This window comes from Taudactylus pleione, unplaced genomic scaffold (assembly GCF_031769625.1).
Source record: "Taudactylus pleione unplaced genomic scaffold, aTauple2 ptg000918l, whole genome shotgun sequence".
NCBI classification, from domain to species: domain Eukaryota; kingdom Metazoa; phylum Chordata; class Amphibia; order Anura; family Myobatrachidae; genus Taudactylus; species Taudactylus pleione.
Genome location: NW_028285319.1, coordinates 2,421,803 through 2,435,193, shown reverse-complemented (window position 1 = coordinate 2,435,193; position 13,391 = coordinate 2,421,803). Strand labels below are relative to the sequence as shown.

The 13,391-nt window shown below is 41.6% G+C and overlaps 1 protein-coding gene across 1 annotated transcript in view; it reads left to right on the top strand.

The window, feature by feature from the left end:
- The window catches only part of PCDH15 (protocadherin related 15), a 1,543,840-nt gene that overhangs the window by 1,421,216 nt on the left and 109,233 nt on the right, over positions 1 to 13,391 (top strand). The window contains exons 27-28 of the mRNA XM_088459638.1: positions 10,295 to 10,510; positions 12,983 to 13,071. Coding sequence (XP_088315764.1) covers positions 10,295 to 10,510; positions 12,983 to 13,071 — 305 coding nt within the window. The remainder of the gene's footprint in view (positions 1 to 10,294; positions 10,511 to 12,982; positions 13,072 to 13,391) is intronic.

Below are 13,391 nucleotides of genomic sequence, written 5' to 3'. Positions count from 1 at the left end.
AAAAGCACTAATCACTGAATATGGAATGCAGAGATAATTGATACACTGGCAGTTGTGCAGCATCTCACTCATATATAGGGGCTGATGCAGAGCTGAATGTATATCCATTGAGGAACGTATTTTGCATGAATATACCCTGCGGTAAAAATAAACACGTGTATGGGTGAAGCAGAGTCATATGCATTTAATTTGCATCTATTTTAATACCCGAATTGGTGGAACTGGGTTGTTATATTGTGTTCCCACATATTAATGGTTCAGTGCTGTGTTCATGCATTGTGGGCTATTCTGAGTTTGCCATATGCATAAATAAGCCTGGTTGTGGGTATATCTTTTATAAAAAGGAGTAGGGCAGGTGCAATTGTGCACTGTTGATGATGATGTAGAAACCAGGCGCACATGCAGAGGTGGTCCCATCTCGAGATGCACACAGCTGTGTATATCGGTGAATGCATTATTTCTGTGCTCACTTAATTTGAACAATGTATGTCTGATATACTTACAACGCTGCATCAGCTCCATGGTGTTTTGCCAATAGAATGCATCAGACCATTTCTCTGCTGCCATTCTAACAGAAGTTATTGCACTCAGGAATTCTTGCTACATATTCATTTGATAAGTTCCCCTTACCCATTGTAAAACAAAAAGGGTATATTTACTAACCGTCATTTTGTTCAAAATAAAAACTGACTGAAATAGACGGATATCGCCATCGTGTTGGATGTCTAAAAAAAAACCAGTATTTACTATCCATTGTTTTTTCAAGTTTTGAAGAAATAGGCAATGATGTTGGTCAGTTTTTTGCAGCTCCAAATGCCGTCGGTTTTGATCTTTCAGTTCAAGATCGATAGCATATACAAGTTGAAACACGATGGCAAACCTGTCCAAACAGAAACACTGCACAGATTACTATGATCTGTGGAGGCTTCTTAGGGTTAAAAGCAACTAAAGAGTTAAGAATTGAAGAAAAAAAAACGTTGTGTCCCCCTTCCTAACACCATAACCAGCCGTGGACCTTTCAGCCTGGTCTGGTGTAGGAAAATCGGGGGGAAAAACTTTCCCCAATTTTCCATTAACCAGCACCATACTGAACCAGCTGGGGGGATTACACTGTAGCAGGGAGACACACAGCATGGGGTCCCCCTGCAATAATGTAAACCAGCCACAAACTGGTCAGCCCAGGACTGGCATTCTTCAGAAAGTGGGGACCTCAAAAATAAATTATGGTTCCCCCTCCCAGGGATTAACCAGCAGGCACAGACAGTAAGTGGCCGCTGGCACCTGTACTTCCACTGTGAAGAAAATATTTTAAAAAAGTGAATGATGTATCGCTTTATTACACACTTACACTACTTACTTACGTTCTGCCCGGAGGTGGTGGGTCCTCTTCACCAGGTAGAAGTCCAAGGTCGTCTTTAAATAAAAAAATGTGATGTTTGATCCCCACGGTCACCATTAGTAAATCTTAGTGTTTCTATAATCTTCTATATAAAAGTATATTTTGTGCATTCTGTGTTCTAAAGTGTTCTCAACCACATTGGGTTTTTAGAATCCCGTCGGGTTGGACTTCAGTAAAGTGGCGGGTTTGGTCAGTTTGCCGTTTTTTTTTCCAAAACAAATGCTTAGTAAATAGAGTAGACCCTAAAATCTGAAATCCTGAAGCCTCATTAATATCTGTAGACACATAATAGAGCTATTTTTTTTATAAACTTGTTGTTTTAATTATACTGTACATACCTACTTTCCCTGAATGTCAGGGAGACTGCTGCAGGCGTGCGGGACAAAAAAGGGCGTGGTTTCATAGGGAAAGGGCATGGCCACACTATAGTACCCCCAGTTCACATTACGCCATAAGTAGTGCCCCTTATTCACATTAGCACCCTCATAATACCCCCAGTACACACAGCACCCTCATATTACCCCCAGTACACACAGTAACCCCCAGTACACACAATTCCCACATATTGCCCCAGTACACACAGCACCCCCATAATTACCCCCCAGTAAACATAATGCCCCCATATTAACTTCCAGTACACACAGTGCCCCTATATAACTCCCGAATTTACAAAGTAACCCCATAGTACTTGTTTTTTTTTTCTTTACTCCTGTTAAAGCAGCAGCGACTCAGTCGAGGAGCAGGTCATCACGCAGCCCACTTTGATATGCCCTGAGATGTATAGTATGGTGCCCTATGCCCTGTACTGGCTGGGTCACTTGTGTTTATATGGAAGCAGCACAGGCTTGTCACATCCGCACCGCATGCCCACCATGGTGGAGGAGGAGTGTGTCCCGCAGCATAGCACTTTAGCAGAGCTGCATTTTGTGAGAAGCCAGCAATGAGAAAGGTTGGGGATGGGGCCATGTGCGATGGTCATAGAGCTTCGCTGCACCGCACCGTCAATCACCAGACTGACATCTCTGGCCCTCGCCTCCACATCTGCTGACAGGAAGCAGTGCTGTAACTGTGTGACAGCCGCTGCTGAGAAGAGTGGAGGCCGGAGCAGCAGGAAATGACCCAGTGCCCTAACTGCCCAATCTGCCCCCTCCCAGCCCCGGAAGACACTACAACAGACGGGGAGGGGGCGGACCACACGAGGCAGGCAGCTGCAGCACTGCCCACTGTATTATGTATTAGTAGTGGTGTGCCCGGCCGATGAAGGAGCCAGGCACACCGCTACTATTATACATTGCAGATATGAGGGGATGATCGTGGGTGGAGGTGGCTGGTTCCGCCCACAGATCATGTGCGCTCTGTGTGGGCGCACCGGCCACACCACCCTAGCTACGGCCCTGCTTAGCAGCATATACCAAGAGTAGTTTTGAATCACTTTAATCGGCAAATCTCAGATAATACCATTGTTCTAGTTGGTCACCAATTTCTCATAAAGCTAATTTTTCCAAATAACTCTGCGTGAATGGCTTTTATTAAAGACTCTGTCACCTGTTTGTTGGAATCACCTTATCAAGGTAAAACCAGGAGTGACTGCTGTAATGTCCTACCATAGGCAAATACAGGGGGAGTTCCCCCTCCTCAGCCCACAGCATGACCACAATAGAAATAGTAACATAATAAAATCTTACTAGTGCTGCATGTTTTTCTCAGTATCACAAATGAAAAAATTAGCACCGCCTGTGGATCTTTTAACGTGTACCAAATAGGAGATCTGGAAAACATGCACTGTTAGGGGCACACTGTTAAAAACTATCAACAGGGTTAATTATTAATACCGTATATTAATACACTAGCCAGTGCATAATGAAACCAATATGTACATATATGTCCAGGGCAGTGCTAGATTCTTCTGCTGCTCCCCCAGACTTGCTCCAATGCTCTGGAATGGTGACCACATCTGAAATAAAAATATTCAGCTCAGGCAGGATGGCCCTACTGCTGCATCTAATGGGTTACTGTTATTTCTGACCCTGTATATGCCGGAATTATGACACACATTACACTTTGTATGGCACATATTAAAGCTGGTTACGTGCTAATTATGCCCTCTTCATGGGATGGCCACACTCTCTCTAAAATCATGCATTTGGAAACTCCCCTCTAGAAACCCTGCGTTTGCCACTGCATACTGTACAAGCAGAGGTAACATCTCTTCAGTCCTTTGCATACTTTTTTCCTGTCTCTTATTTTATGTCCTGTCAGGTTCTCATTAAGGCCAAATTGCTTGTAATAATAGTATACTTCAAATGTATAGTTATATGAAGACATAAGAGCACACATATGTATTATTCTTTGCATCCGTTAGTTTTAAGCTTTTTAGGAGCACACAAATAATGGAAGGTATCTTTGTTGAAATTCCATTTAGCACATTAGCAAAACATCAAGGCTTAACAAGATCACCGGGGCCCTGCATTTCATTAAGAGTCCTGTGAAGGCAGACAGTCTCTTCCTGTTGTCAAACAAGGATATACAGGATACCATTATATCCTAATTGGCTACTTATTTTGCTACTGAGCCAAAGGTATAGGAAAAGTAGACTGATCATGGGGCAATCCTTAGATAAATGACTTGTGCAGGAACGCGTATAATGCCAACGAAAACCCGAAGCCATTTTGAATGTCATTGGAAATAATGTTTTAACTCTGTTGTCTCGCCAAGCAACTAAATAATAAAAGGGAAATGTTTTGTGCAAATAAATGTCATGCATTCAAAAAGCCACTTAAGGTCACTGTAAAATGTCATTCTAAGTTCGTGCTATACCTGTTACTAAAATCTCTACAGGTTTTACTTTGAGAATTTTTACACCGATTAAGTGATTTGTTATAAATACATGCCCAGGCCATTATTTCTGATTTTTAAATGTATCCTTTTAGTGGCATATGCAATTATGACTAACAAGAGATGGCATTTATCTTTAATCTAACAGAGACAGAGATCAATGTGGTCTGTATTCAGCATAATGTGATATGTAAATTTCAGAGATTGTTAGCTTTCTGTCAGTGAGGCTAATAGAATTGTCTGGGAAATCAGCATGAACAAATTTTGAAAATAATTTAAAAGGATAGAATGCATGTTGCTGACAGCCAGTTCAATAAATGCATCATGTAGTATCATTAGCAAAAAAAAAAATATTCAAATATTTTTTTAAACTGAGTTTTGTTTTGGTACTTTTTGACATACACATTTTAAAAGAAATTGGAAACTTTTTTGGGAAAAATCCATACAAAATTCAAACTTTGATTTGAAAGCAATAAAAAAGAAAATGCATATTAAAAAAAATAGAAGTGGAAAACTGTTCCAGTTTATACCAGGTGTCGAGAGACATGATTGTCATGTGTGTCATGGAATGTCGAAGTGAAGGTACAGTACAATGGTTCATGCATGGTACTGCTTAAAAATGCTGGGTGGCATAAAGCATAAACACGCAAGTTTTATTGGATGTCAGTTTCCACTTCTCTAAGTAGAAGGGTCAATTTTCATTAATTTCATGTGTTCTAATGTGTAACCGCCAAGTGATTTGAGACAAAGGGGTATATTTACTAACCGTTGTTTTGTTCAAAATCAAAACTTACTGAAATAGAAGGATATCGCCATCGTGTTGTTGTCTAAAAAACCCAGTATTTACTATCCATTGTTTTTTCAAGTTTTGAAGAAATAGGCGACGATGCTGGTCATTTTTTTGCAGCTCCAAATGCCGTAGGTTTTGATTTTTCAATTCAAAATCAACAGCATATACAAGTTAAAACACAATGGCAAAACTGTCCAAACAGGAACACTGCACAGATTACTATTATCTGTGCAGGTTTCTTAGTGTTAAAAGCAACTAAAGAATTAAAAATGTAAAGAAAAAAAAACGTTGTGTCCCCCTTCCTAATACCCAGACTTTTCAGCCTGGTTTGATGTTGGAAAATCGGGGGGCAAAATTGGCATGTGGTTTCCCCAATTTTCCATTAACCAGCACTAGACTGAACCAGCCGGGGGGATTACACTGTAGCAGGGGGCCCCCCCACAGCATGGGGTCCCCCTGCAATAATGTAAACCAACCACAAACTGGTCAGCCCAGGACTGGCATTCTCCAGAAATCGGGGACCTCAAAAATAAATTGGGGTCCACCTCCCAGGGATTATCCAGCCCAGGGCTAAAAGGCTCGGGCTTGTTACCTGCACCCCTGGTGGCGGCGGGTGCAGAGTTAATGGGTTAAAGTTAGAAATTATGTTATTCTTTACAGTGGGACAACAGGTCTCAGCAAGCCTGTCCTGGCATGCCGGCACTTTGGAAACCACAGTGCCAGCAGGCACAGACTGTAAGTGGTCGTTGGCACCTGTACTTCCACTGTGAAGAAAATATATAAAAAAATGTGAATGATGTATCCCTTTATTACATACTCACACTACTTACTTACCTTCTCCCAGGAGGTGGTGGGTCCCCTTCACCAGGTAGGAGTCCAAGGTCATCTGTAAATACAAAAATGGGATGTGTGATCCCCCCGGTCACCATTAGTAAATCTGGGTGCTTCTATAATCTTCTACATAAAAATATATTTTGTGCATTCAATGTTCTAAAGTGTTCTCAACCACATTGGGTTAGAATCCCGTCAGGTTTGACTTTAGTAAAGTTGCGGGTTTGTCCGTTTGCCATTTTTTCAAAACAAATGGCTAGTAAATAGACCCCAAAATCTGAAAGCCTGAATCCTCACTAATATCTGTAGTCACATAATAGAGCTCTTTTCTTTTTAAACTTGTTGTTTCAATGATACTGTACATGCCTACTTTCCCTGAATGTCAGGGAGACTGCTGCATCCCACTAATTTGTGTATTGAAGTAGATGTGGCTGTGATCACACAATTTGTCCCAGGAGTGCGGCTGTAATGATAAAGTTCTCTGCTCCGTGCCCCACAGTTTGTCCCTGGGACCATATTTACCAGCTTTCCCAGTAACCCGAGAAAGTGGTCCAGTTTCCCACATGCCAAACCTCAGAAGTATGAGGACACAGGGCCTGATTCAGCATGGATCGCAGCTGCATAATCGCATGCAATGCAGCTGCGAAAAATGCTAATGTCTGCCACTGCTCAGCTGTCATATAAATGTCCACTACTGCTTTCTTATATCTGAAACACGTCGCAGACCAGCGTATACATTGATTACATTGAAGCACAAAAAAGCCAGTCATGCATAATTACAGCAAGTCTGACCCGTCGCAGAAATTGCAAGGCTCGCTGCATGCAGTGAGTACTCAAGCTGTATATGCAAATCGCAGTAGCTAATATATGCACGCCCATGCAACGGCATTCAAATGTACAGACACGCCTGCGTTTATGCAACCACTCCCCCATCACCACCCCCAAAAGTTCACGGCTTGGCACTCATTCCGCAATGGATTCCTGTCTGCCTGCGTAATCGCAGTGCGATCGAGGTACACTCATAATACGGTGCATGCGCAGTACGCAGCCATCAGCTGATTTGCTGCTTACGCGATTGCAATTGCTATCCGTGCTGAATCAGGCCCACAATTCGCATTGAATAAGGTCATCATTGTCTCACCCCCGTTGCACAATGCTGCACTGTACACAATGGGCCTGATTCAGAGCCGGACGCTCTGACCAGAGCGCTCGCTCTGAATCAGGGCCCTCCTCCATGAAAATGGAGCGGCCTCCTGGCCGCTCATATAGCTGTGGGTGACCACCCACAGCATATGCGAGTGGCCAAAAAGATGGTCGCGATGGTCTTGACCATCGTGACCATCGGACTTGCGACGGAGACCCTGCAGTAGGGTCTCCCTACCACAAGCCCTGGAGGGATTTGGGCTCTATCAGAGCCAAAATCACTCCCACTGACATCACTAGTGATGTCAGTGGGGCCGGCTTCAGACAGTAGGCGTTCCCATGGGAACGCCTCCGTCTGGCAGGCACGCCCACCAAAGGGGGCGTGCTGTCAATCAACATCGACAGCACGCCTCCTTTGGTGCGAAACACGGAGTGATGGAAAGCTCGTCGCTCCCCGGGTCTCGCGCATGCGCAGTGGCGAACATCGACTCGCATGCGAGCGTACTGCTGCTCGCGAGCGGGTCTGAATGGCCCCCAATGTACAGAGAGAGTTCTGCCAATAAGCTCATCTTTATAGTGTAGGGACTAAGACAAAGCCGCCTCTGTCTTAAAAATTTTTTATCTCTTTGTTCCCGTTTACTCAAAATCCCTCCCCCCCAATAGGTATGAAATAACCTTGTGAAATAAAAACAATAGGTACCACATGAGTGGTGAATATACAATATTTGAATATGTGATGTACTAAAACATAATTCAAAGCCAGGATAGAATATATTTCAGTTTTCTGTCTCATAGTAAACAACACTTTATCGACTGTAGCTACTGTACTTTTTGTTAACAAGCATAGTTGATATAGAATATATATAGTGCTTTATAATGTGCAGAGTGAAGTTACCTTCTAGCAGGTGTGGATCTAGATGTTTTGTTTCTGGGTTACCAATGATATTTATTTCCTAATTAAAAAACACACCTGTTTGTGTACATTTGATTTCCATGTGGTGTCTTCTGCGAATCTCCACCTTCATTTGTATGACCCCTCAGTAAACTCATTCTTAGGGCACACATCCACTAGCAGATATTAATGGGCGACTGAACGATAACGACATCGTTATCGTTCAGTCGTCCATTAATCGTGCATGAATCATGCACTAAAATGTTGGAAACAACCAGCGATGCGCTCTCCCGCTGGTCATTTCCGACATCAATCATCGCCCAAACATGCCAGTCAATCTGCCGATAACGACAGGGTGGCCATGTTCGGGGATGATGGAGGGTGCCTGCACTGAATGACTAATCGTTCAGTGTAGGCACTGCAGGGGATTGGTAACAACTGTACGATTACGATGTCGTAATCGTACTGTCTTCCCTGGGTCACGTAGTGGATACGCACCTTTACTGTAGTTTTATTTTTTCTACTGTTTATATACATTTTATTTGTCATTGGCAAACACATATTGTATGACTAGCTCTATAAACAGTGTTTATCACAGCTAAAATATTTACTTTGGGCATTTACAGCATTATAATTGTAGTGTGGATTTTATATGTTTCCAATCATTTTCAACACTTGCAAATGTACTTTATATTTGCAATATTATTTGTATTAATAAAGTATGTTTGTATTTTTGGCCTGTCAGTGTTGAACAAACTGCATATTACTGTGTATTTAGCATACATTTTGGTTTTAGTTTATTAAATGTAAATGTATGCCCGAGAACTAGTTATATTTTACAAAGCCTTTTTTTTCCATTTAGCATCTGCAAAATAAAAAGTTTTATTGTATACAAATAAATTACAGCTGTACAGCTACATTTAATATATATATATATATTTAGCATAGAAGCATGGCAATTTGGAACAGCAACAGTAAAAAAGGGAAAAAAATCTTCTAATTTAATATACTCCGGTGTCCTAACAAATGTCTTCCAATAAAAATGCATTTGTTGGAGCATTTATTTTATTATGCTTAGTGTTCTCTTGTGCTTTAGCAAATTAATGCATAACTGTTTATACATATTAAGAATTTTGCAATGCTAGCTGTCATGAACTCCATCTGCTCTGGAACAACAGTACATTTTGCTAGTAAATTGGAACATGATTACAATGGGGGTGATTCAGCTTGGGACGGAATTGCAAAGCTGCAGCCCCTGGCCTTGCCACTGCCACTTGAGTGCAATGCTGAATTAACCCCAATGTGTCCTGTTGAGGAACAAAAAATAAATAATCACGGCAGTGCGCTACTAACGTATAGTGCGCGCGGCCGCTGATGTTGAGATGATGCCCATCAAGAAGGTGTCTGTCTGCCTCTGTGGGCAATTTTGCTGTGGCTGGGAGGATTGTAACATAGGCATCAGCAGGGTTGGGAATGATGAGAGCTGGCAGCAGTGGAACATTGTAGTGATGGGCACTGACTACAAAGTATATGATTAAGTTGCAGAAACGGGATCTGGTGGGGGACAAATCAACCAAACAGGTAGCGGAGCCGCCATTTTCCCTGTGATGTTTGCTGCCGGCTCATCATTTTATTAATATTCTCAAGTCTATAATGCCTAATAAAACCTGCCTTGCTGGGACTTTGGCAGCGGGAGTCACCCTCAGAGGGTACGAGCCACTGCTGCTTATGACATCACATGATCTGGGCAGTGGCCAGCCCAGGGCACATTATCCCCTGCTACAGCTCTGAAAAGGAATTATCTGTCTCTTATGGTTAGAATAGGTCCCTGAAGCACCACCACAATCACTATCAAACAATATTGTTCTTCAATAGTATGACTTAAAAATCATATATTGCTTTCAAAATAATAATCACCTTTTTAATATCGTCTCTTTAATGACATCAATCTCCCAAGTGCCAGCCCATGTTTGATGAAAGTTTTACTTTATTATATGAATTATTTACCTGCTCCCAGGTTCGGTTACAGCAAAATACTAAAGGATGTTAAATTATGCTTTTGTTAAAGCGAGCTACGCACTGAGCCTATACTAATATTTATAACAATACAGCCTATTAATTCACTAGGAGTTAGCTGATAATATTGGTGTCTCAGCGATGTCACTAGTTCATTTTAATGGAAGCTGTATTTGGATGAGAATTGGTTGAGATAACACATCTGTATGTCTCATTGTATAAACCACAAATCCACTAAAGTAATATAAGAATTATATTGTTAACTGCTAATTATCAGATCAATTGTGAATATACCTCATGTCTATTTTAGTAATATCAAATGGCGTACCAAAAGAAAATCACCTACAATACTAAATTCTATCAATTAATTATTCTGCTGTTATTTCAGACTAAAGATAAGGACACTGGGAACTACAGCATCAATAGTTATAAACTGATCGTGCCACCAATTAAAGACAGCAAAGAGGGATTTGTAATTGAATTATATTCTGGTGTCATCAAAACTGCAATGCTCTTTAAGAACATGAGGAGGTCTTATTTCAAGTTTGAAGTTGTTGCTACAGATGATTATGGAAAAGGATTAAGCAGCAAGGCCGATGTTATTGTAAGTACAATGAATAAAAGTAATGTGCACTTCATTTTAACAAGTTTCACACCTGAAAAAGGTTTGACCATCATGACCTTTATTACTCTAGAATGGTAATGTCCTCTTTCAACTGTCATATTCCCTGAGGCATTTCACATGTGGGACATCAATCAAACTACAATATAAAAATGTAATGATGGTGCCACAAACCGGCGGTCAGTGACTTTATTGCTACCAGCCAGTATCTAACCGGTCAGTCACTCCATTGTTACAGCCCAGTCACTAACCGGTCAGTCACTCCATTGCTACCGGTCTATTGCTTTGTGCCAGTTACTAACCTGTCAGTCACCCCATTGCTACAGGATATAGTTACTATCCTGGCGGTCGGGATGCCAACACTCAGAATACTGGTGCTGGAATCCCGACAGCAGTTGGAATACCGGAGCCAGAATCCTGACTGCCATTGGCAGCCCAATGGTAAGTATTAGGGTTCGGGGGAGGGTTTGGCTGCGGGGGAGAGGGTTAGGGTTAAGGTGGGTACACGGGTAATCCCCCGATGGGATGCCCTATGGTGCCAATGAACGACATATCAGGAGGTCAGTACACACTGCACAATCTGATATGTCGTTCACCAGCACCATTGAACTTTCCGGCGTCGGCAGCTGTGTCGCTCTGATGTTGGGCAGCAGGTCCGCACATAGTGGGTACACAATAGACAACTTGCCCGATATGTCAGCCGATCCGCGGAATTGGATGACCTATCGCCTAGTGTGTACCCGGCATTAGTCTGCAGGGGGGAGGGTTAGGGTTAGCTTGTGGGGAAGAGGGTTAGGGTTAAGACACTTACATAGTTGGGTCCCGACCTCCAGGATCCCATACCTAACCCCATTGCTACATATCTCCTCTTACATGGTTTTCCCAAAACTTCATTTATCCAGGCTGTATCCAGTCATCCAGATTTCTCTATCCCGGCTTCTAGTGTAGATATAATGGGCAGCAGTGGTGCATGCAGCTGTCATACAAGTTACAGCACTAACTGATCATTACATCCTTTGCTGTTCATGGTGTTTATATACTCACATTTATGTTTCCAAATCATGCATGGATTAGTTTGTGCTTTGCAAATTTAACACAGTATTTAAAAATAGGGACCTATTTATTTTCATGACCAGAGCTTTCAGAATATCTTAGATTCAGGTTGAAAGGAACGTTTGTTTTGTACAATGACAGCACGTCATGTGTCACCTAAGTGAGGGCTGCTTGTCAGAGCTATTGATCCCATTTGAAGGAATTGAACCTGGTTCTTGAAGTCTTGTTTCCTAGAGGGAGTTTGAAGTTATTCTGAATAACGTAACACCCTTGAACTAAAAATGAAATGTTATTGCTTGTGCACTTTTATGGAAGTAGAAATAGTTTTAGTGAATTTAAAACAAACAAGATTATTTTCGGTCTTTGACTTAAGAAAAGCTAAAGAAGAAGAATGCTAGACTGTGCGCTTAAAGGTTTTCATTGTGACTATTGCAATACATACAGCTATTTTTTTGTAAGATATACCTATATATATATAGATATACCAATATATATAGTAAAGAAAATTGGGCACTCACCGTTCAGTAGAAAAATGCTTTAATAGCTCATAAATATCATACCAAAGCCGATGTTTCGGTCCCAAAATTACCTTTGTCAAGACAGTTCACCATCACACAGCTACCACCAAGTAGACCCATATATATATATATATATATTATATCAAATGTGAGTGGCCATTTACAATATGTCTCCTTTGGAATCACTTATTATTACCATATAGAACCGTCTACGGGCCTAATTGAATAATGTATGTAAATTTGGCGTTTATGCACATCATCAATGTTTTTGCAGATCTGGGGCTGCATGATTAAACACGCTGCTGTAATTTGCTGTCGGCCCTATTTTCTGGGCGTGCCAAAGCCAGTGGCTGCATCCTTGGAAGTAGCCTCACTGCCCCCGGCAGCATGATTCTCCCAGTAACCCATATTTGCCTACTCTTCTGGAATGGCCGGGAGACTCCTGAAAATTGGGTGGTCCTCCCAGACACCTGGAATAGTGGGCAAGTCTCCCACTAGCCCCTTCACCCCCCCCCACACACCCCTCGGACGTAGCATTGGATCAGAGAAGCCAGCAGCGGGCGTCTTTTTACTTAAGACACCTCCCGCGGCTATTGCATATTGTAGCACAGCCACTGCATACACAGGTTTGCAGGTAATTGTAAGCATTACATACACAGCATTTAAATCAGTTGTTTATTTTGCAACTCTAACTTCCAGCAGTTGTGTGCGGTAACAGAGAGCAGCAAGGCTCTCTCCAGCTCCCATCGCTTTGTACAGAAATAAGAAATGATTAGATTATGGCAATGCCTACTGTAGAGATGAGAACTCATTTATTACATTTTGTTCTAATGGAATAGTGTGCTTGAAATTCCAAATGATTATATCGTCTTTATTTTTTCAGGTTTCTGTGGTCAATCAGCTAGATATGCAAGTTATCGTCTCTAATGTCCCTCCCACAGTGGTGGAAGAAAATATAGACGATCTTATCAGGTAATGAAGTGATTTATTAACTCTTCTTTGCATAAAGAAGCTTTTGGCTGTTGCACGATGACAGTTACATTTGAAAGTCCATCCCACTTCTGGATATACTGAATACTGTTATATTAAGGTATAACTGTCATTATAAGTAATACATGCTGCAGACTACTTTTGTTTACTTTAATTAATTCCTTACATATAATCATATATATTATATTTTATTCTGTTGATATTTAAACAAACCAAAAAGAAAACAGTATTCCTAATAGAATTGTTGTGATATACAGGGCTGTAGCTAGGGTAGTGCGGCCGGTGCCATCGCACAGAGCACC